General features: G+C 49.1%; 1 protein-coding gene across 3 annotated transcripts in view; it reads left to right on the top strand.

Annotated features, from left to right (window-relative positions):
- Window positions 1-23,096, top strand: part of F2 (coagulation factor II, thrombin) — a 162,204-nt gene that overhangs the window by 126,336 nt on the left and 12,772 nt on the right. For all 3 annotated transcript variants that reach the window (XM_069221692.1, XM_069221694.1, XM_069221695.1), the window contains exon 12: window positions 6,058-6,236. In XM_069221692.1, coding sequence (XP_069077793.1) covers window positions 6,058-6,236 — 179 coding nt within the window. The remainder of the gene's footprint in view (window positions 1-6,057; window positions 6,237-23,096) is intronic.

The following is a 23,096-nucleotide window of genomic DNA, read 5'->3' as shown; positions in this document are numbered from 1 at the left end:
CAAGCTGTCATGAGGAACTCAGTCAGGGCTACTTTAAATAGCATTAGAGGCTTTAATGATGAAACGCTAGCCTGCAAAAGTGTCGTCAGAAGGCTGGGGTTAGTCTCCCATGTAGAGAGCTGCAAGTCTTACACCTCCACTGCTCTACATACCTCCACTGGCAAAAGAAGCAAAGAGGCACCCTCCTCTGCTGGGGACTTAAGGGCAGCGTCAGTGCCAAGCCACTGCCATTTTGGAGTGCAATATACAAGCCAGCATCAGTAGTATGAGGAGGGAGCAAGTGGTCACATTTTCATCACTGTCCTCATTATGGGTAACATGCTCAAGGCATTGAAGAACAGAATTATAGCCACAGAGGACTTCTGTCCGCCTGAAAGTTTTCTGAGGCAAGCCAACAGGAACAGCCTTTCTTCAACTGAGGTGAGGATTTGTTGATTGCATTGCCTGAAATGGGGCACACCCTCGCCAAAGCCAGTTCTGGATCCAAAATCTTAGTCAGTGTGGGGTCTGATTCCAGTGCCTCTGGAGCAGGGAAGGTGCTGATAAGGGAACAACAGGCAGAGTACGCCTCCAGAGGTGGAGAACTTCTGGTGCCAGTCAAAGTTGGTAGAGGACCCACTGACAGAAACCCGAAACCCTAGTGGAAGCAGAGATGGATCGCCTGAGTTCAAGGTGTGCCAGTGGGATCCAGAACCATCCGAGATGCTGCACAGGGCTTTCTCGAAGGCTGCAGTTTGAGGTGGAGTTAATGATGGCTCGAGGAATGTGAGACTCAGCGGCTCCAGAACCTGTACCTGATCCGAACTGGACATCGCACCAGGCCCTTAGAGTGCCAACTAGGAGACCGAACCGTGGTGGAGAGCGCGCATTGAGAAATCAAAGTGCCTTGAGTACACTTCTTGAGTTTTCAGTTTAATTTGTCTCTCCCCCTTGTGTTTGACTTACCTGAAGAGGGTGAATGGACCGGGAAGCTCCCATGAATAGGAGTGGGACCGACCCTCTTTCTTATGCTCAGAAGCACAGTTTTGCTTTTTGTGCTTTTTGCTCCCCGGCAGCCTTTGGATGACTTAGGTAGAGTTTGTAGCAGGGCTTGGTGCTGAAGTACCAAAGACAATGCACAGTTCTGTGACCGACATGTTTGGGAAACAAAAGGCGCAGTTCACACTGTGATTTTGAGGCATGCCCACTGCTTACCTTCACACTGTCAAAGTTTTTTTTGATGAAAAAACTTCTGTCAATAACTTGAAAAGAGAACAAGAGTAGCTTTGGATGCACATTGAAGGGTAGATAAGAGCTGATGTCCCGGGCAGGGTTGGTCGTATACAGGGCTCCATGTTGTCATGTCTGGAGACAGGACGGAGTCATGACCGACGCCGATGGCACCACCCGCCAGTGGGTAGGAGCTCGAGCTTCTGGATCCAGTCTGGCACTTGGGGAGATTCACAAGAGGAGGAATCTGCAGTTAGAAGTGTCCATCATAAAATAAATTACTGAGAAATTTTTAAATATGACAAGAATCCCAGATAGGAACAATCTTTTATATTTATTTATATAGTGCATCTAGGGGGCATCCTGGCGCCGAGGAACCGGCGAGGAGAAGATTATGGTAGTATATGGTACCCTGAGAGACACACAAACTTATAAAAGACTGGTGATGCCCACACACAGAGGGAGAAGCATGTATAGACAATACATACACATATTACACACATACTAGTAAGAGGTGACCAGACTTAATCTGACAGTGTGCTGAAGACCAGATGTTCCGGTGAGGACTGAGGTATTGTCTTTTACAGCAAGGACTTAAACTTGGGATTTGTTGTTTCCTGAAGAGCCCAAGCTATTCATGGAACATTTGGCTAGGGTGTACCCAAACCCATGGACTTGTGGTTTGTTGGACCTCGGGCATCTGACTGTGGTGTAGTTGGGTGTGAATATCCTAATTCCTTCCCCCAGTAAATATGATCATGTGTTACACTGTTAGTCAGTGGATTGCTTTCATGTGGGCACCTTTGTTGAGCTGCAAACAGACTTTTTCCTGTGGCTGGTGTAAAAATGTGATCTGATGCTGGTGAATTCCTGAGTTGTGTCCATTCTAATGATCTGTGCCTGTTGTCAGGGGCATCTGGGGAGGTCCATTCTGTGTTTTTGGTGAAGGGGATCGTCATGATGTTTTGGCAATGGGAGTACATTAAGTCATAAATCCAGCTCAAAATACCTCACTTTTTGGACAAGTGTTGGTTTAGTGGCAGTCTTACCAACAGTCGTCAGACCTTGGGTACCATAAAACAAGGCAAATTTCTTACCAGTAAAACAACAAACAAGTCCATGTGCAGCCAACCCAGAGGAGCTCCCATCATGTAACACAACACTGTTCACAGGCATTGTAGGAGGCTGGCCTGGCTTATAGTGGGTACCTTGTGGTACTTACACCTTGTGCCAGGTCCAGTTATCCCTTATTAGTAGAATAGAGGTGTTTCTAGCAGCTTAGGCTGATAGAAGGTAGCTATGGCAAAGCAGCTTAGGCTGAACTAGGAGACATGCAAAGCTCCTACTATACCACTTATATCATATAGCACAATATCATAAGAAAACACAATACTCAGAGTTACTAAAAATAAAGGTACTTTATTTTAGTGACAATATGCCAAAAGTATCTCAGACGATATACTCCCTTAGGAGGTACGTAAAATACACAAAATATACACACAAACCAAAATCAGGTAAATAAAACACTTAGAAAAGTAGTGCAAACACTGTAGAACACAATAGAATGCAATAGGAGACAATAGGCCTAGGGGCAACACAAACCATATACTCCAAAAGTGGAATGAGAATCACGAATGGACCCCAGACCTATGGGAGCTTGTAGAGGGTCGCTGGGACTGTAAGAAAACAGTCAGGGTGTCCAAGATACCCCACCCTAAGACCCTGAAAAGTAGGAGTAAAGTACCCGTACTACCACAATAGGACACAATAGTCGTGATAGGGGGATTCTGTAAGAACCACAAACACCAGCAAAGCACTGAAGACGGATTCCTGGACCTGAGGACGTGCAAGGCAAGGCGACCAAGAGTCGCGATAGTGTTTGTGGGGGGCAGGAGCCCAGGAAACCCCGGATGAAGGTGCAAGAAGGCTGCCTCCGGATGGAAGAAGCCAACGATTCTGCACCAACGAAGAGGGCTAGGAACTTCTCCTTTGGATAGAAGATGTCCCACGGCGTGCTGGATGTTGCAGAAGTGTTTCCACGCAGAAATACCGCAAACAAGCCTTGCTAGCTGCAAGGGTCGCAGTAGAGGTTTTTGGGTGCTCTTGGGGACCAGGAAGGACCAGGATGTCGCCCCTTGGAGGAGGAGAGAGAGGGGGCGCTCAGCAACTCAGAGAGCCCCCACAGAAGCAGGCAGTAACCGCAGAAGTACCGGAGCAGATTTGTGAACCGGAGTCAACTCAGAGTCACAAAGGAGGGTCCCACGACGTCGGAGTCCAACTCAGAGGGTTGAGCACTGCAGGACGGAGTGCTGGGGACCCAGGCTAGGCTGTGCACAAAGGAATCCTTGGAGAAGTGCACAGAAGCCGGAGCAGCTGCAAATTACGCAGTACACAGGTTTGCAGTCTAGCGTGGGGAGGCAAGGACTTACCTCCACCAAACTTGGACTGAAGGATCATTGGACTGTGGGAGTCAATTGGATATAGCTCCTGTGTTCCAGGGACCATGCTCGTCGAGATGAGAGGGGACCCAGAGGACTGGTGATGCAGAAGTTTGGTGCCTGCGGGATTTCCAGTGGAGGGTGAAGGCAGACAGCCCTCAGAGCATGCACCACCAGGAAGCAGTCGAGAAAGCCGGCAGGATTAGGCGCTACAATGTTGCTGGTAGTCGTCTTGCTACTTTGTTGTGGTTTTGCAGGCGTCCTGGACCAGTCAGCGGGCGATCCTTGGCAGAAGTCGAAGAGGGAAGTGCAGAGGAACTCTGGTGAGCTCTTGCATTCGTTATCTGAAGAATACCCCGGAGGAGAGACGCTAAATAGCCAGAAAAGGAGGTTTGGCTACCAAGAAAGGAGGATTGGCTACCAAGAGAGGTGAGAGCCTATCATAGGGGGTCTCTGACGTCACCTGCTGACACTGGCCACTCAGAGCAGTCCAGTGTGCCCCCATCACCTCTGAATCCAAGATGGCGGAGTCTGGGACACACTGGAGGAGCTCTGGGCACCTCCCAGAGCTCCCCACACTGGAGGAGCTCTGGGAGGTACTGGTCAGGGGAGTGGTCACTCCCCTTTCCTTTGTCCAGTTTCGCAGCAGAGCTGGGGGATCCCTGAACCGGTGTAGACTGGCTTATGCAGAGATGGGCACCATCTGTGCCCATCAAAGCATTTCCAGAGGCTGGGGGAGGCTACTCCTCCCCAGCCCTTCACACCTATTTCCAAAGGGAGAGGGTGTAATACCCTCTCTCAGAGGAAATCCTTTGTTCTGCCTTCCTGCGCCAGGGCTGCCTGGACCCCAGGAGGGCAGAATCCTGTCTGAGGGGTTGGCAGTAGCAGCAGCTGCAGTGGAAACCCCAGAAAGGCAGTTTGGCAGTGCCCAGGTTTTGTGCTAGAGACCCGGGGGATCATGGAATTGTCTCCCCAATCCCAGAATGGTAAAAAGGGAGACAATTCCATGATCTTAGACATGTTACATGGCCATGTTCCGAGTTACCATTGTGACGCTATACATAGGTAGTGACCTATGTATAGTGCACATGTGTAATGGTGTCCCCGCACTCACAAAGTTCGGGGAATTTGCCCTGAACGATGTGGGGGCACCTTGGCTAGTGCCAGGGTGCCCACACACTAAGTAACTTGGCACCTAACCTTCACCAAGTGAGGGTTAGACATATAGGTGACTTATAAGTTACTTATGTGCAGTGAAAAATGGCTGTGAAATAACCTGGACGTTATTTCACTCAGACTGCAGTGGCAGGCCTGTGTAAGAATTGCCTGAGCTCCCTATGGGTGGCAAAAGAAATGCTGCAGCCCATAGGGATCTCCTGGAACCCCAATACCCTGGGTACCTAAGTACCATATACAAGGGAATTATATGGGTGTACCAGTGTGCCAATGAGAATTGGTAAATTCTCACTAGCCTGCAGTGACAAATTTAGAAAGCAGAGAGAGCATAAACACTGAGGTTCTGGTTAGCAGAGCCTCAGTGATACAGTTAGGCACCACAAGGGGAACACATACAGGGCACATAGTATGAGCACGGGGGTCCTGCCTAGCAGGATCCCAGTGACACAAGGGCTAAAACAAACATACATACAGTGAAATTGGGGGTAACATGCCAGGCAGGATGGTACTTTCCTACAGGCATCCAACCCTGAGGAGCTCTGAGCTCCCATCATGTGTGTGTGTGTATGTATATATATATATAGGGCCTCATTTACAAGGTCTTTGCACCACAGTTGTGGTTTTTTTTTTTTTTTTTTTACGTAGCAGTGGTGCTGGCAGTGCTCTCTACTGCCCCAGATTTAAAACTTTAAACACTTGCATCACAATATACCTACGCCAGGGTAGGTGTTCCCACAGGAAAAAACACCCAGAACTGTTGTGGTGAAATTTACATTTCACTACACCATCTGCAACTTCACTGCATCAGAATTTTACCACCTGCTCAGAGCAGGGAAAAAATTGACGCAGATCTTTTCTATTTGGTGGTCTCCTTACATTGCTGGAGTAGCAACATTCCAGCAATGCGTGAGTTTAGCGCCACAGATGCGTCAGAATTTCTGATGCATCTGTGAAAACGTGCGCCATGGAGCTCGGTCTTGTAAATACAGTGCCATCCATGGTGTCATTAGGGGATCATTGGACAGCACAAGAAATCTGACGCATCGGCCCTCGTGTAAATGAGGCCCATATGTCTATCCGTGTCACGCTCCTGGGCATCACTGCTCTGTCTCCATTAGACCATGGCCTACCCTCCCATAAAGACTCAGATAGTTTGTGCCAAGGCACCCAGACTTTGACTTTACTATTCCAGTCTAAGATTAACTGAATATGTCCTGCTTTCCACACCCTTCAGGTTGATGCTGAACAGACACAAAGGACGCGTGTCCGGCTGGGGGAACCTGCATGAGACCTGGAGTTCTGGGGGGCAGGCTCTTCCACAAGTCCTGCAGCAGGTCAATCTGCCAATCGTGGACCAAGAAACCTGCAAAGCCTCAACCAAAATCAAAGTCACTGGCAACATGTTCTGTGCAGGTAAGAGACCAACACATCCTGGTGAGTCAGCCTGCAGTGTGAGCTAAATCAGAGCCAGAATCACTAACATAACTCCCTGTACTTCCAACCACACACGTTGGCTTGTTTACAAGCCACTTTGTGCCGATGGAACACTTCTAGTGTCGCTCCGGCGGCGCACACTGCAAGGCCATATCTACAAGGCCTCCCTGTGTGTCCTTTCATGGCCTTGTAAATATGGACTGAGTCAACAGTGCAAGTTGCTGCGTCGCCTCACCCTGCGATAGGGAGGCGTGCCATGGGCGTTACGGTGGGAGTGCCCATGTAACACCCATGGCACTTGACACATTCCCAGAGTTATGAGACTTTGTAAACCTGGTAATGCGTCAAAAGCCTACGCCTTCCCAGGGGAGGCGTAAGGGAGGTGGAACTAGGAGAAATACCTTTTTTTCTCCCCATTTTTTCCTCTTTGTGTGTGTAAGGAAATGCCTCCTTGGCATGGTTGCCCCCTGACTTTTTGCCTTTGCTGATGCTATGTTTACAATTGAAAGTGTGCTGAGGCCTGCTAACCAGGCCCCAGCACCAGTGTTCTTTCCCTAACCTGTACTTTTGTATCCACAATTGGCAGACCCTGGCATCCAGATAAGTCCCTTGTAACTGGTACTTCTAGTACCAAGGGCCCTGATGCCAAGGAAGGTCTCTAAGGGCTGCAGCATGTCTTATGCCACCCTGGAGACCTCTCACTGCTTGCCAGCTTGTGTGTGCTAGTGAGGACAAACCGAGTAAGTCGACATGGTACTCCCCTCAGGGTGCCATGCCAGCCTCTCACTGCCTATGCAGTATAGGTAAGACACCCCTCTAGCAGGCCTTACAGCCCTAAGGCAGGGTGCACTATACCATAGGTGAGGGTACCAGTGCATGAGCATGGTACCCCTACAGTGTCTAAACAAAACCTTAGACATTGTAAGTGCAGGGTAGCCATAAGAGTATATGGTCTGGGAGTTTGTCAAACACGAACTCCACAGCACCATAATGGCTACACGGAAAACTGGGAAGTTTGGTATCAAACTTCTCAGCACAATAAATGCACACTGATGCCAGTGTACATTTTATTGTAAAATACACCCCAGAGGGCACCTTAGAGGTGCCCCCTGAAACTTAACCGACTATCTGTGTAGGCTGACTAGTTTTAGCAGCCTGCCACAAACCGAGACATGTTGCTGGCCCCATGGGGAGAGTGCCTTTGTCACTCTGAGGCCAGTAACAAAGCCTGCACTGGGTGGAGATGCTAACACCTCCCCCAGGCAGGAATTGTCACACCTGGCGGTGAGCCTCAAACGCTCACCTCCTTTGTGCCAACCCAGCAGGACACTCCAGCTAGTGGAGTTGCCCGCCCCCTCCGGCCAGGCCCCACTTTTGGCGGCAAGGCCGGAGAAAATAATGAGAAAAACAAGGAGGAGTCACTGGCCAGTCAGGACAGCCCCTAAGGTGTCCTGAGCTGAAGTGACTCTAACTTTTAGAAATCCTCCATCTTGCAGATGGAGGATTCCCCCAATAGGGTTAGGATTGTGACCCCCTCCCCTTGGGAGGAGGCACAAAGAGGGTGTACCCACCCTCAGGGCTAGTAGCCATTGGCTACTAACCCCCCAGACCTAAACACGCCCTTAAATTTAGTATTTAAGGGCTACCCTGAACCCTAGAAAATTAGATTCCTGCAACTACAAGAAGAAGGACTGCCCAGCTGAAAACCCCTGCAGCGGAAGACCAGAAGACGACAACTGCCTTGGCTCCAGAAACTCACCGGCCTGTCTCCTGCCTTCCAAAGATCCTGCTCCAGCGACGCCTTCCAAAGGGACCAGCGACCTCGACATCCTCTGAGGACTGCCCCTGCTTCGAAAAGACAAGAAACTCCCGAGGACAGCGGACCTGCTCCAAGAAAGGCTGCAACTTTGTTTCCAGCCGCTTTAAAGAACCCTGCAAGCTCCCCGCAAGAAGCGTGAGACTTGCAACACTGCACCCGGCGACCCCGACTCGGCTGGTGGAGATCCGACACCTCAGGCGGGACCCCAGGACTACTCTGATACTGTGAGTACCAAAACCTGTCCCCCCTGAGCCCCCACAGCGCCGCCTGCAGAGGGAATCCCGAGGCTTCCCCTGACCGCGACTCTTTGAACCTAAAGTCCCGACGCCTGGGAGAGACCCTGCACCCGCAGCCCCCAGGACCTGAAGGACCGGACTTTCACTGGAGAAGTGACCCCCAGGAGTCCCTCTCCCTTGTCCAAGTGGAGGTTTCCCCGAGGAATCCCCCCCTTGCCTGCCTGCAGCGCTGAAGAGATCCCGAGATCTCTCATAGACTAACATTGCGAACCCGACGCTTGTTTCTACACTGCACCCGGCCGCCCCCGCGCCGCTGAGGGTGAAATTTCTGTGTGGGCTTGTGTCCCCCCCGGTGCCCTACAAAACCCCCCTGGTCTGCCCTCCGAAGACGCGGGTACTTACCTGCAAGCAGACCGGAACCGGGGCACCCCCTTCTCTCCATTCTAGCCTATGCGTTTTGGGCACCACTTTGAACTCTGCACCTGACCGGCCCTGGGCTGCTGGTGTGGTGACTTTGGGGTTGCTCTGAACCCCCAACGGTGGGCTACCTTGGACCAAGAACTAAGCCCTGTAAGTGTCTTACTTACCTGGTTAACCTAACAAATACTTACCTCCCCTAGGAACTGTGAAAATTGCACTGTGTCCACTTTTAAAACAGCTACTTGTGAATAACTTGAAAAGTATACATGCAATTTTGATGATTTGAAGTTCCTAAAGTACTTACCTGCAATACCTTTCGAATGAGATATTACATGTAGAATTTGAACCTGTGGTTCTTAAAATAAACTAAGAAAAGATATTTTTCTATAACAAAACCTATTGGCTGGATTTGTCTCTGAGTGTGTGTACCTCATTTATTGTCTATGTGTATGTACAACAAATGCTTAACACTACTCCTTGGATAAGCCTACTGCTCGACCACACTACCACAAAATAGAGCATTAGTATTATCGATTTTTACCACTATTTTACCTCTAAGGGGAACCCTTGGACTCTGTGCATGCTATTCCTTACCTTGAAATAGCACATACAGAGCCAACTTCCTACATTGGTGGATCAGCGGTGGGGTACAAGACTTTGCATTTGCTGGACTACTCAGCCAATACCTGATCACACGACAAATTCCAAAATTGTCATTAGAAATTCATTTTTGCAATTTAAAATTTTTCTAAATTCTTAAAAAGTCCTGCTAGGGCCTTGTGTGTTAAGTCCCTGTTTAGCATTGTCTTTTAGAGTTTAAAAGTTTGTTAAAGGTTTGAAATTAGATTCTAGAAACAGTTTTAGATTCTTTAAAAAGTCTTCCAACTTTTAGCAAAATAATGTCTGATACAGAGATGAATGTGGTGGAACTCGACACCACACCTTACCTCCATCTTAAGATGAGGGAGCTAAGGTCTCTCTGTAATATCAAAAAAATAACCATTGGCTCCAGACCTACCAAAATTCAGCTCCAGGAGCTGTTGGCAGAGTTTGAAAAAGCCAACCCCTCTGATGATGACATCACAGAGGAAGAAATTAGTGACTTGGAGGCCAATGTCCCTCCTCCAGTCCTAAATAGGGAGAACAGGACCCCTCAAGTCCTGTCTCCAACTGTGTTAGTCAGAAATAGTGAGTCCCTCACAGGAGGGTCCCACATTTCTGAAATCACTGAGGATGCTCTCAGTGAAGATGACCTCCTGTTAGCCAGGATGGCCAAAAGATTGGCTTTAGAGAGACAGCTCCTAGCCATAGAAAGGGAAAGACAAGAGATGGGCCTAGGACCCATCAATGGTGGCAGCAATATAAATAGGGTCAGAGATTCTCCTGACATGTTAAAAATCCCCAAAGGGATTGTGACAAAATTTGAAGATGGTGATGACATCACCAAGTGGTTCACAGCTTTTGAGAGGGCTTGTGTAACCAGAAAAGTGAACAGATCTCACTGGGGTGCTCTCCTTTGGGAAATGTTCACTGGAAAGTGTAGGGATAGACTCCTCACACTCTCTGGAAAAGATGCAGAATCTTATGACCTCATGAAGGGTACCCTGATTGAGGGCTTTGGATTCTCCACTGAGGAGTACAGGATTAGATTCAGGGGGGCTCAAAAATCCTCGAGCCAGACCTGGGTTGACTTTGTTGACTACTCAGTGAAAACACTAGATGGTTGGATTCAAGGCAGTGGTGTAAGTAATTATGATGGGCTGTACAATTTATTTGTGAAAGAACACCTGTTAAGTAATTGTTTCAATGATAAACTGCATCAGCATCTGGTAGACCTAGGACCAATTTCTCCCCAAGAATTGGGAAAGAAGGCGGACCATTGGGTCAAGACAAGGGTGTCCAAGACTTCAACAGGGGGTGACCAAAAGAAAGGGGTCACAAAGACTCCCCAGGGGAAGGGTGATGAGACAACCAAAACTAAAAATAGTAAAGAGTCTTCTACAGGCCCCCAAAAACCTGCACAGGAGGGTGGGCCCAGAGCCTCTTCACAAAACAATGGGTACAAGGGTAAAAACTTTGATCCCAAAAAGGCCTGGTGTCATAGCTGTAAACAGCATGGACACCAAACTGGAGACAAGGCCTGTCCCAAGAAAGGTTCCACTCCAAACTCCCATCCAGGTAACACTGGTATGGCTAGTCTCCAAGTGGGATCAACAGTGTGCCCAGAGCAAATCAGGGTCCACACTGAAGCTATTCTAGTTTCTGAGGGTGGGGTGGATTTAGCCACACTAGCTGTCTGGCCGCCTAACATGCAAAAATACAGACAGCAACTCTTAATTAATGGGACTAGAATAGAGGGCCTGAGGGATACAGGTGCCAGTGTCACCATGGTGACAGAGAAACTGGTTTCCCCTGGCCAATACCTGACTGGAAAAACTTACACAGTCACCAACGCTGACAATCAGAGAAAAGTACATCCCATGGCAATGGTTACTTTAGAATGGGGAGGGGTCAATGGCCTGAAACAGGTGGTGGTCTCCTCAAATATCCCAGTGGACTGTCTGCTTGGAAATGACCTGGAGTCATCAGCATGGGCTGAGGTAGAACTAAAAACCCATGCAGCAATGCTGGGTATCCCTGAACTGGTGTGTGTGAAAACAAGAGCACAATGCAAGGCACAGGGTGAACAAGTAGAGCTGGAGTCTGGAAGAATGGCCCAGCCTACCAAGAGAACAGGAAAGTCAGTTGGGAAACCAACTACAACAGAGCAAAAGAAAGGGAACCTCTCTTCTCAGGAAGAAGTTCTGCCCTCTGAGGGAACTGAGCCTTTGGAGCTTGAACCTTATCAGGTTGAGCTCTTAGGCCCAGGGGGACCCTCAAGGGAGGAGCTGTGTAAGGGACAAGAAACCTGTCCCTCTCTTGAAGGCCTTAGGCAGCAAGCTGCTGAAGAGTCCAAAGGCAAGAAAAATGGAACGCATAGGGTCTATTGGGAAGATGGACTCCTGTACACTGAGGCCAGAGACCCCAAACCTGGTGCCACTAGGAGAGTGGTAGTGCCTCAGCTGTTCAGGAAGTTCATCCTAACATTGGCCCATGACATTCCCCTTGCTGGACATTTGGGACAAACCAAGACGTGGGAGAGGTTAGTCAACCACTTCTACTGGCCCAATATGTCCAACATGGTTAAGGAGTTTTGCCTCTCCTGCCCCACCTGTCAAGCCAGTGGTAAGACAGGTGGACATCCAAAGGCCCCCCTCATTCCACTTCCAGTGGTGGGGGTTCCCTTTGAAAGAGTGGGTGTGGACATAGTTGGTCCATTGGAACCTCCCACAGCCTCAGGAAATATGTATATCCTGGTAGTAGTGGATCATGCTACCAGGTATCCTGAAGCTATTCCCCTTAGGTCGACTACTGCCCCTGCAGTAGCCAAGGCCCTCATTGGTATCTTTACCAGAGTGGGTTTCCCTAAGGAGGTGGTGTCTGACAGAGGTACCAACTTCATGTCAGCATACCTAAAGCACATGTGGAATGAGTGTGGGGTGACTTATAAATTCACTACACCATACCATCCACAAACTAATGGCTTAGTTGAGAGATTCAACAAGACATTAAAGGGCATGATCATGGGGCTCCCAGAAAAACTCAAAAGGAGATGGGATGTCCTCTTGCCATGCCTGCTTTTCGCTTACAGAGAGGTGCCACAGAAGGGAGTAGGATTCTCACCCTTTGAACTTCTGTTTGGTCATCCTGTAAGGGGACCACTTGCCCTTGTTAAAGAAGGCTGGGAGAGACCTCTCCATGAGCCTAAACAGGACATAGTGGACTATGTACTTGGCCTTCGCTCTAGAATGGCAGAGTACATGGAAAAGGCAACCAAAAACCTTGAGGCCAGCCAACAGCTCCAGAAGTTTTGGTATGACCAAAAGGCTGCACTGGTTGAGTTCCAACCAGGGCAGAAAGTCTGGGTTCTGGAGCCTGTGGCTCCCAGGGCACTCCAGGACAAATGGAGTGGCCCTTACCCAGTACTAGAAAGGAAGAGTCAGGTCACCTACCTGGTGGACCTGGGCACAAGCAGGAGCCCCAAGAGGGTGATCCATGTGAACCGCCTTAAGCTCTTCCATGACCGGGCTGATGTCAATCTGTTGATGGTAACAGATGAGGATCAGGAGGCAGAGAGTGAACCTCTCCCTGATCTTCTGTCATCAGATCCAAAAGATGGCACAGTAGATGGAGTGATCTACTCAGACACCCTCTCTGGCCAACAGCAAGCTGATTGTAGGAGAGTCCTACAACAGTTTCCTGAACTCTTCTCCTTAACCCCTGGTCAGACACACCTGTGTACCCATGATGTGGACACAGGAGACAGCATGCCTGTCAAGAACAAAATCTTTAGACAATCTGACCATGTTAAAGAAAGCATCAAGGTGGAAGTCCACAAGATGCTGGAATTGGGAGTAATTGAGCGCTCTGACAGCCCCTGGGCTAGCCCAGTGGTCTTAGTCCCCAAACCTCACACCAAAGATGGAAAGAAAGAGATGAGGTTTTGTGTGGACTACAGAGGGCTCAATTCTGTCACCAAGACAGATGCTCATCCAATTCCAAGAGCTGATGAGCTCATAGACAAATTAGGTGCTGCCAAATTCTTAAGTACCTTTGACTTGACAGCAGGGTACTGGCAAATAAAAATGGCACCTGGAGCAAAAGAGAAAACAGCATTCTCCACACCTGATGGGCATTATCAGTTTACTGTTATGCCCTTTGGTTTAAAGAATGCCCCTGCCACCTTCCAAAGGTTGGTGAATCAAGTCCTTGCTGGCTTGGAGTCCTTTAGCACAGCTTATCTTGATGATATTGCTGTCTTTAGCTCCACCTGGCAGGATCACCTGGTCCACCTGAAGAAGGTTTTGAAGGCTCTGCAATCTGCAGGCCTCTCTATCAAGGCATCCAAATGCCAGATAGGGCAGGGAACTGTGGTTTACTTGGGACACCTTGTAGGTGGAGGCCAAGTTCAGCCACTCCAACCCAAGATCCAGACTATTCTGGACTGGGTAGCTCCAAAAACCCAGACTCAAGTCAGGGCATTCCTTGGCTTGACTGGGTATTACAGGAGGTTTGTGAAGGGATATGGATCCATTGTGACAGCCCTCACTGAACTCACCTCCAAGAAAATGCCCAAGAAAGTGAACTGGACTGTGGAATGCCAACAGGCCTTTGACACCCTGAAACAAGCAATGTGCTCAGCACCAGTTCTAAAAGCTCCAGATTATTCTAAGCAGTTCATTGTGCAGACTGATGCCTCTGAACATGGGATAGGGGCAGTTTTGTCCCAAACAAATGATGATGGCCTTGACCAGCCTGTTGCTTTCATTAGCAGGAGGTTACTCCCCAGGGAGCAGCGTTGGAGTGCCATTGAGAGGGAGGCCTTTGCTGTGGTTTGGTCCCTGAAGAAGCTGAGACCATACCTCTTTGGGACTCACTTCCTAGTTCAAACTGACCACAGACCTCTCAAATGGCTGATGCAAATGAAAGGTGAAAATCCTAAACTGTTGAGGTGGTCCATCTCCCTACAGGGAATGGACTTTATAGTGGAACACAGACCTGGGACTGCCCATGCCAATGCAGATGGCCTTTCCAGGTTCTTCCACTTAGAAAATGAAGACTCTCTTGGGAAAGGTTAGTCTCATCCTCTTTCGTTTGGGGGGGGGTTGTGTAAGGAAATGCCTCCTTGGCATGGTTGCCCCCTGACTTTTTGCCTTTGCTGATGCTATGTTTACAATTGAAAGTGTGCTGAGGCCTGCTAACCAGGCCCCAGCACCAGTGTTCTTTCCCTAACCTGTACTTTTGTATCCACAATTGGCAGACCCTGGCATCCAGATAAGTCCCTTGTAACTGGTACTTCTAGTACCAAGGGCCCTGATGCCAAGGAAGGTCTCTAAGGGCTGCAGCATGTCTTATGCCACCCTGGAGACCTCTCACTCAGCACAGACACACTGCTTGCCAGCTTGTGTGTGCTAGTGAGGACAAACCGAGTAAGTCGACATGGTACTCCCCTCAGGGTGCCATGCCAGCCTCTCACTGCCTATGCAGTATAGGTAAGACACCGCTCTAGCAGGCCTTACAGCCCTAAGGCAGGGTGCACTATACCATAGGTGAGGGTACCAGTGCATGAGCATGGTACCCCTACAGTGTCTAAACAAAACCTTAGACATTGTAAGTGCAGGGTAGCCATAAGAGTATATGGTCTGGGAGTTTGTCAAACACGAACTCCACAGCACCATAATGGCTACACGGAAAACTGGGAAGTTTGGTATCAAACTTCTCAGCACAATAAATGCACACTGATGCCAGTGTACATTTTATTGTAAAATACACCCCAGAGGGCACCTTAGAGGTGCCCCCTGAAACTTAACCGACTATCTGTGTAGGCTGACTAGTTTTAGCAGCCTGCCACAAACCGAGACATGTTGCTGGCCCCATGGGGAGAGTGCCTTTGTCACTCTGAGGCCAGTAACAAAGCCTGCACTGGGTGGAGATGCTAACACCTCCCCCAGGCAGGAATTGTCACACCTGGCGGTGAGCCTCAAAGGCTCACCTCCTTTGTGCCAACCCAGCAGGACACTCCAGCTAGTGGAGTTGCCCGCCCCCTCCGGCCAGGCCCCACTTTTGGCGGCAAGGCCGGAGAAAATAATGAGAAAAACAAGGAGGAGTCACTGGCCAGTCAGGACAGCCCCTAAGGTGTCCTGAGCTGAAGTGACTCTAACTTTTAGAAATCCTCCATCTTGCAGATGGAGGATTCCCCCAATAGGGTTAGGATTGTGACCCCCTCCCCTTGGGAGGAGGCACAAAGAGGGTGTACCCACCCTCAGGGCTAGTAGCCATTGGCTACTAACCCCCCAGACCTAAACACGCCCTTAAATTTAGTATTTAAGGGCTACCCTGAACCCTAGAAAATTAGATTCCTGCAACTACAAGAAGAAGGACTGCCCAGCTGAAAACCCCTGCAGCGGAAGACCAGAAGACGACAACTGCCTTGGCTCCAGAAACTCACCGGCCTGTCTCCTGCCTTCCAAAGATCCTGCTCCAGCGACGCCTTCCAAAGGGACCAGCGACCTCGACATCCTCTGAGGACTGCCCCTGCTTCGAAAAGACAAGAAACTCCCGAGGACAGCGGACCTGCTCCAAGAAAGGCTGCAACTTTGTTTCCAGCCGCTTTAAAGAACCCTGCAAGCTCCCCGCAAGAAGCGTGATACTTGCAACACTGCACCCGGCGACCCCGACTCGGCTGGTGGAGATCCGACACCTCAGGCGGGACCCCAGGACTACTCTGATACTGTGAGTACCAAAACCTGTCCCCCCTGAGCCCCCACAGCGCCGCCTGCAGAGGGAATCCCGAGGCTTCCCCTGACCGCGACTCTTTGAACCTAAAGTCCCGACGCCTGGGAGAGACCCTGCACCCGCAGCCCCCAGGACCTGAAGGACCGGACTTTCACTGGAGAAGTGACCCCCAGGAGTCCCTCTCCCTTGTCCAAGTGGAGGTTTCCCCGAGGAATCTCCCCCTTGCCTGCCTGCAGCGCTGAAGAGATCCCGAGATCTCTCATAGACTAACATTGCGAACCCGACGCTTGTTTCTACACTGCACCCGGCCGCCCCCGCGCCGCTGAGGGTGAAATTTCTGTGTGGGCTTGTGTCCCCCCCGGTGCCCTACAAAACCCCCCTGGTCTGCCCTCCGAAGACGCGGGTACTTACCTGCAAGCAGACCGGAACCGGGGCACCCCCTTCTCTCCATTCTAGCCTATGCGTTTTGGGCACCACTTTGAACTCTGCACCTGACCGGCCCTGGGCTGCTGGTGTGGTGACTTTGGGGTTGCTCTGAACCCCCAACGGTGGGCTACCTTGGACCAAGAACTAAGCCCTGTAAGTGTCTTACTTACCTGGTTAACCTAACAAATACTTACCTCCCCTAGGAACTGTGAAAATTGCACTAAGTGTCCACTTTTAAAACAGCTACTTGTGAATAACTTGAAAAGTATACATGCAATTTTGATGATTTGAAGTTCCTAAAGTACTTACCTGCAATACCTTTCGAATGAGATATTACATGTAGAATTTGAACCTGTGGTTCTTAAAATAAACTAAGAAAAGATATTTTTCTATAACAAAACCTATTGGCTGGATTTGTCTCTGAGTGTGTGTACCTCATTTATTGTCTATGTGTATGTACAACAAATGCTTAACACTACTCCTTGGATAACCCTACTGCTCGACCACACTACCACAAAATAGAGCATTAGTATTATCGATTTTTACCACTATTTTACCTCTAAGGGGAACCCTTGGACTCTGTGCATGCTATTCCTTACCTTGAAATAGCACATACAGAGCCAACTTCCTACAGTGTGTGTGCTGCATTCTGCAGCACACATTGAAAGAGAATACCTCTTGTGATTGTTTTAGTGCAGGAAGGTGTCCCTTCCTGCACAAACACAATCATCCTTGCATCGCAGGCACCGTGGTGCAAGGGTGCGTGCGTTGACGCTAGGCAGCAGTTTGTGCACCAGTGCCAGGGACAATGACAAGAATGCGCTATGTCTTGTAGATACGGTGCACTCCTGCACTTTTCTTTCAACGCAGGGCAGCGCAGGAGAAAGCCTTGCAGTGCTGACCAGTGTCAAAAGTTAGTAAATATGCCCCATGACAAAACCACACCAGAGCAGCATAAACCATGTCTCACTGACAGTCTGTACAACATGCAGCCCCTCCCTCCATGCCTGTCACAGAAACCCATTGTCACTGCAGGCTCAGCAAACACACACAAGTTTACAACATGCAGCCCCCCCAATGTCTGTCACAGAAACGCACCCCTTCGTCACTGCATCCTCAGCAAACACACACAAGTTTACAACATGCAGCCCCCCTGTCACTGCAGGCTCAGCAAACACACACAAGTTTACAACATGCAGCCCCCGTCACTGTAGGCTCAGCAAACACACACAAGTTAACAACATGCAGCCCTCCCCCCGTCACTGCAGGCTCAGCAAACACACACAAGTTTACAACATACAGCCCTCCCCCTCCCGGTCACTGCAGGTTCAGCAAACACACACAAGTTTACAACATGCGCCCCCCGTCACTGCAGCCTCAGCAAACACACACAAGTTTACAACATGCAGCCCTCCCCCCCCCGGTCACTGCAGGCTCAGCAAATACACACAAGTTTACAACATGCAGCCCCCCCATGTCTGTCACAGAAACCCACCCCCCGTCACTGCATCCTCAGCAAACACACGCAAGTTTACAACATGCAGCCCCCCCATCACTGCAGGCTCAGCAAACACACACAAGTTTACAACATGCAGCCCCCCGTCACTGCAGGCTCAGCAAACACACGCAGGTTTACAACATGCAGCCCCACGTCACTGCAGGCTCAGCAAACACACACAAGTTTACAACAACATGCAGCCCCCCGTCACTGCAGGCTCAGCAAACACACACAAGTTTACAACATGCAGCCCCCCGTCACTGCAGGCTCAGCAAACAAAAGCAAGTTTACAACATGCAGCCCCCCCAGTCACTGCAGGCTCAGCAAACACACACAAGTTTACAACAACATGCAGCCCCCCCAGTCACTGCAGGCTCAGCAAACACACACAAGTTTACAACATGCAGCCCCCCGTCACTGCAGGCTCAGCAAACACACGCAAGTTTACAACATGCAGCCCCCCCAGTCACTGCAGGCTCAGCAATCACACACAAGTTTACAACATGCAGCCCCCCCCAGTCACTGCAGGCTCAGCAAACACACACAAGTTTACAACATGCAGCCCCCCGTCACTGTAGGCTCAGCAAACACACACAAGTTTACAACATGCAGCCCCCCGGTCACTGCAGGCTCAGCAAACACACACAAGTTTACAACAACATGCAGCCCCCCGGTCACTGCATGCTCAGCAAACACACACAAGTTTACAACATGCAGCCCCCCCCCCCCCCCCAGTCACTGCAGGCTCAGCAAACACACACAAGTTTACAACAACATGCAGCCCCCCGGTCACTGCATGCTCAGCAAACACACACAAGTTTACGACATGTAGCACCCTCCGTTCACTGCAGGCTCAGCAAACACACACAAGTTTACAATCACACAGAACTAACCTGAAAGGTAAGTGCTTTAATCTTGAATTTAGGAGATGACTATCCAGCCACCCTGAGCTCTGCCCTTTTCAGGGCCCTGACTCTATCCTGACTCCATCCTGACTCTGTGACATAAGTTCTGAGATGGTTAAGATTCCACTGCACAGGTTAGCAGCAGCCACATCTGTGAATTGAACAGACGAATTGAAATCGTCGTGGGACGTTTGACGATGTGACTTTAGGAAGGTATATGGTTTAGCATTGAGCTATGAGCAATGTGATGTGAACAGCAGCAAACCAGAGCAGCATCTAACAGCTGCATTATGGGAAGCCGATCCCATATCAAGTACATTAAAAGAGTGCGCCCGACGGCGCTCGCAGGCACAGGGCACTGAGCGCCGCCTCCACATTCCCCCATAAATCTTAAATTAATGTGCCTAGCACCGCCTACAGGCACTGGATATTGCAGCATCCATGTGCACGACAGAGGATCCTTTAAAAACAAGCATTGGCAAAGGCAACAGGTCTTGCCACTCACTAGCGGTACCTGATTTTTGCCTTTACCAGTGCTTTTTTTGTTGTTGCTGATGCTGTCCACATCCGCAAGAAGGAAAAAGAAGAAATAAAATACTTGTTTTCTGATGTGGAGCGACATCGGCAAAAAAAAAAAACCTGTAATGTGATGACGTACATGCAGGCATGCATCGCTCTGCACAAATGTATCATGATGGCATTTTTAAAGAGTTTAATTTATTATTCCAAGTACTTACCATGACCCAATCAAACAAATGCATAACAAACGTGCTGTGGTAGCCTTGAATTAAACAAATGTGCATGGAGACGTATCATAAACAGGGGCGGCTCAAGTCTGGGCAAAGTGGCGGGGGGGTTACAAACAACATTACAAATTAAAAAATAATGAGGAGAAGAAAAAAAAAATTAAAAAAATTAAACTTACCTTACTTGCCTCCTCTGCCTCGCCGCTCCTCGGTCCTCACTCACAGCAGACTGCGGCCAATCCTAAAGCTGGCAGCATGAAAGCAGCATTAGTATTGAGCACCCTGGCTTGGCGCTCCGAGCCAGACTGGGAGCCTCTGCCTGCTGTGCCGGGTTGGAGAGAGCACAGTGAGCGTGTGTGTTTGGCTGGCCTGAGACGGCCAAACACACATGCGCACTGAGGGGAGTGCACACCACTCCCCCTCCGTGCTGGTCATCCCTTTGGCCCGACCCCTGAAAAACAAAAACGATAATAAACATTCTTTATTTTCATTTTTATTTTTCAATTTGCAGCTGCTGCCTGGTCCCAGATGGGATAGCATCAGATTAGGAGGGTTTGGAGGCTGGAGCGGAGGGCAAGGTGGAGTGGCTAGACCGCTGGCTCCCTGATCCACGCAGACCCTGAATCTCACATCCTTAGCCACACAGAGGCTGTGAACATGCGCTGCACGGTGCTGGAGGTAAATGGACATGGTTGGGCGCCCATTCCTTAGCCACGAAAGGGGCGAAAAAGCAGACTGAGGTGGGCAAGGGGCAGCTGCAAGGCCTAGAGACTGAGCTGTAGCCTGAGACCCCTTAAAGCGCTCAAGCGCAGTCAGTTTTGTCTCAGAAAAGACGAGTGCTATCAAAGGGCATGTCCATAAGGGTAGATTGGACATCTCCTAGAAAGCCAGACCTTTAGTGGATCCCTGGGTGCCCTCCGGAGCTGGGGCCGAAGCCACCAGCACGGAACCTGTGACTGCCCAAACATGAGGAGCATGGCATTGTAAAACTCCTTCAATTGGGCAGTAGTGGCTCCGGCTCCCGGTAACTCTGGAAGGGGCGGAGCCGAATCAGAAGTAGGCTTGGAGGACAAAATCCTAGAGCGTCAATGCTCCATTTCCCGCATTGAGTCAGCCAACCGGCGGGATGCAGTCAAACAATGCTTGTGCTTCTTCAACTTTCTCTTGTGCTTACCGAGTGTCCTGAAGATCTCGAATGGGACAACAACGAGTGGTGGGGGTTCCGTGAGTGGTCTCAAAATCTTCCTCTTCACCAAGTCCAGGAGTGACGCATAACCAAGAGCCGGGCCTCAAGCAGCTTAGGGACTGCTCCCTCAAAGCCTTCACGTTCATGGCCCGGAAGTTGGAGCACAACATCTGGTCGTGGTCGCATTCCAAACTCCAGAGACACACAAGGTGTGGATTGGTCACAGACATCATCCGTTAACAGGAGTCGCAAGGCTTGAAGCCGGTCATCTGTGGTGACATACTGGATGCACCAAGAAGTCAAAAAGCTTCAACAAAAGTTGAAAGTTCAGTCAAAAAGCGACTGTAGGGGTAGTTCTTCTTCGGATCTGCACATAGGCTGGCACACAAACAACAGAACTAACATCAGCACACCGGGGTGGTGCCTATATATGACCTGCAACATCATGACGAACGCGGAGTCAACCAATGCCACTTTACGGCACACAGGAGTATTGCTCGATAAAAATATCTGGATCCAGACTGACGTCTGGGGGAAATTCTAAGGGACAGAATCTGCAAATAGTGTCTATCAAATATTGTGACCTGCTCTCGGGACAGCTAAACCCAGGAAGAGGCATGACAAATGCATACCATGGACAAATGGGGTGCAAGAATAGGTGAGCGACAATGGAGCCAGCAAATGGGAAGCATATGGGAAGGCTGAAGCCCACAAAGTATATACAACATGTCTCCAAGAGAGAGTGCAAGCATGGTCTAGCATAGACCTAAAAAATGGCTGTCACATATACTAACTACGCAATTTTAGTGGTTGGTGGAGCTTCTATTAAACAAAAATAATACTATGCCAATCTTTACAGTTGAATGCCAACACTGAAAGACAATTTCTATGCTCAGTTGGGCTTGTATGAAAATTATTCCCAATCTGTAAAGATGGCCGCCGAATGTGCTTCTCTTGTTTTCAAAGGCGTTTGCGTAGGAACTGCAGCACCACCGTATCTTGGTCAGTACCTTTCAGGATTCAGCAGCAATTCGATGAGACAACAAGAACAATGAACTAACACAGTGAATTACGATAAAATCATTGTGGGTTCTATTTAAATCTGGTGGTTTTCCAGCCTGGAGTTGCAGGCGCTCATTGCCATTGTTATGATCACAAACCACACCTAACCAAGTTGAAAGGTACGTGGTTTACTCTTGAATTTAAGAGATGAAGTAAAAAACCACCAGTCACCTTCAGCTCTCCTTTTATAACTGCTTTTTTCAGAGTCCTCACTCTCTATGACATACGTCAGTAATTGTATAACTTCTGACATAGTTAAAATTTCATTGGACAGAACAAGTAGATCATAACAAAAAGCCACACACTTGCAAATCTATTTAGAAAACAAAAGACAGTCAAGACCACTGAATCCATACCACACAAAAGACAAGCCAGATCAAAGTATTCCTAAAACAAGAGAGGAAAATACCACTGCATCCCTAACAAACAAGTGAAGATATACCACTGTATCCCTAACAAACAAGCACAAATACACCACTGCATTTCTAACATGAAAGAGAACACACATCACTGAATCTTTAACAAATGACAAGGCAAACCCCTGCCTCTCTAAGTTGCAAAAAACAACATACAGAAACAAAAGAACTGGGACCACATCACCCCATCTTCACCAACAAAATACAGGCCACCCACTTTCAGCTCTATTTATCAAAAGATGGTAAATACACTCCAAAACAAAAGACATGCTACACATCAGCCATTCTGGTAAAACAAAGGCAATATGAACAAGTTACCTACCTTCGGTAATGCTCTTTCCAGTAGAGGGACTAACTGCAGACTCCTCACCTTTTGAATATTCCCCAGGTTTCACTCTGGATTCGGAAACTTTTTACCTTAAATCTTCTGTGCGCTGGTAGGTGGCAGTGAGTGGCTTCACACTGATGATGTTCCGCTCTGGAAATGATGTGCGCAGCATATATGCAGGCGCCAATCGCACATGCTAAGGTCAGTTGGTTTCAAAGTTGTCTGCTCCCCCAGACGTAGAGCCCCATTAACAATTTAGTTGAGACCAATGTGTAGTTTCCTAGACTTGGGCTCTGGATAGAGTCCAATCACAAAACAGGGAGGAAGAGAGGGGTCAGTGAGGAATCTGTGGTTAGCTAGAGCCTCTAACAGAAACTCTTCTGATAAAAGTTTCTACTTGCAGATTTCCAATCTATTTAATAGATACCAAATCACTATCTATTTGAATCGGGTCTATGGATG

Source organism: Pleurodeles waltl, chromosome 3_1, assembly GCF_031143425.1.
Source record: "Pleurodeles waltl isolate 20211129_DDA chromosome 3_1, aPleWal1.hap1.20221129, whole genome shotgun sequence".
NCBI classification, from domain to species: domain Eukaryota; kingdom Metazoa; phylum Chordata; class Amphibia; order Caudata; family Salamandridae; genus Pleurodeles; species Pleurodeles waltl.
This window is presented reverse-complemented; position numbering and strand designations above follow the sequence as displayed.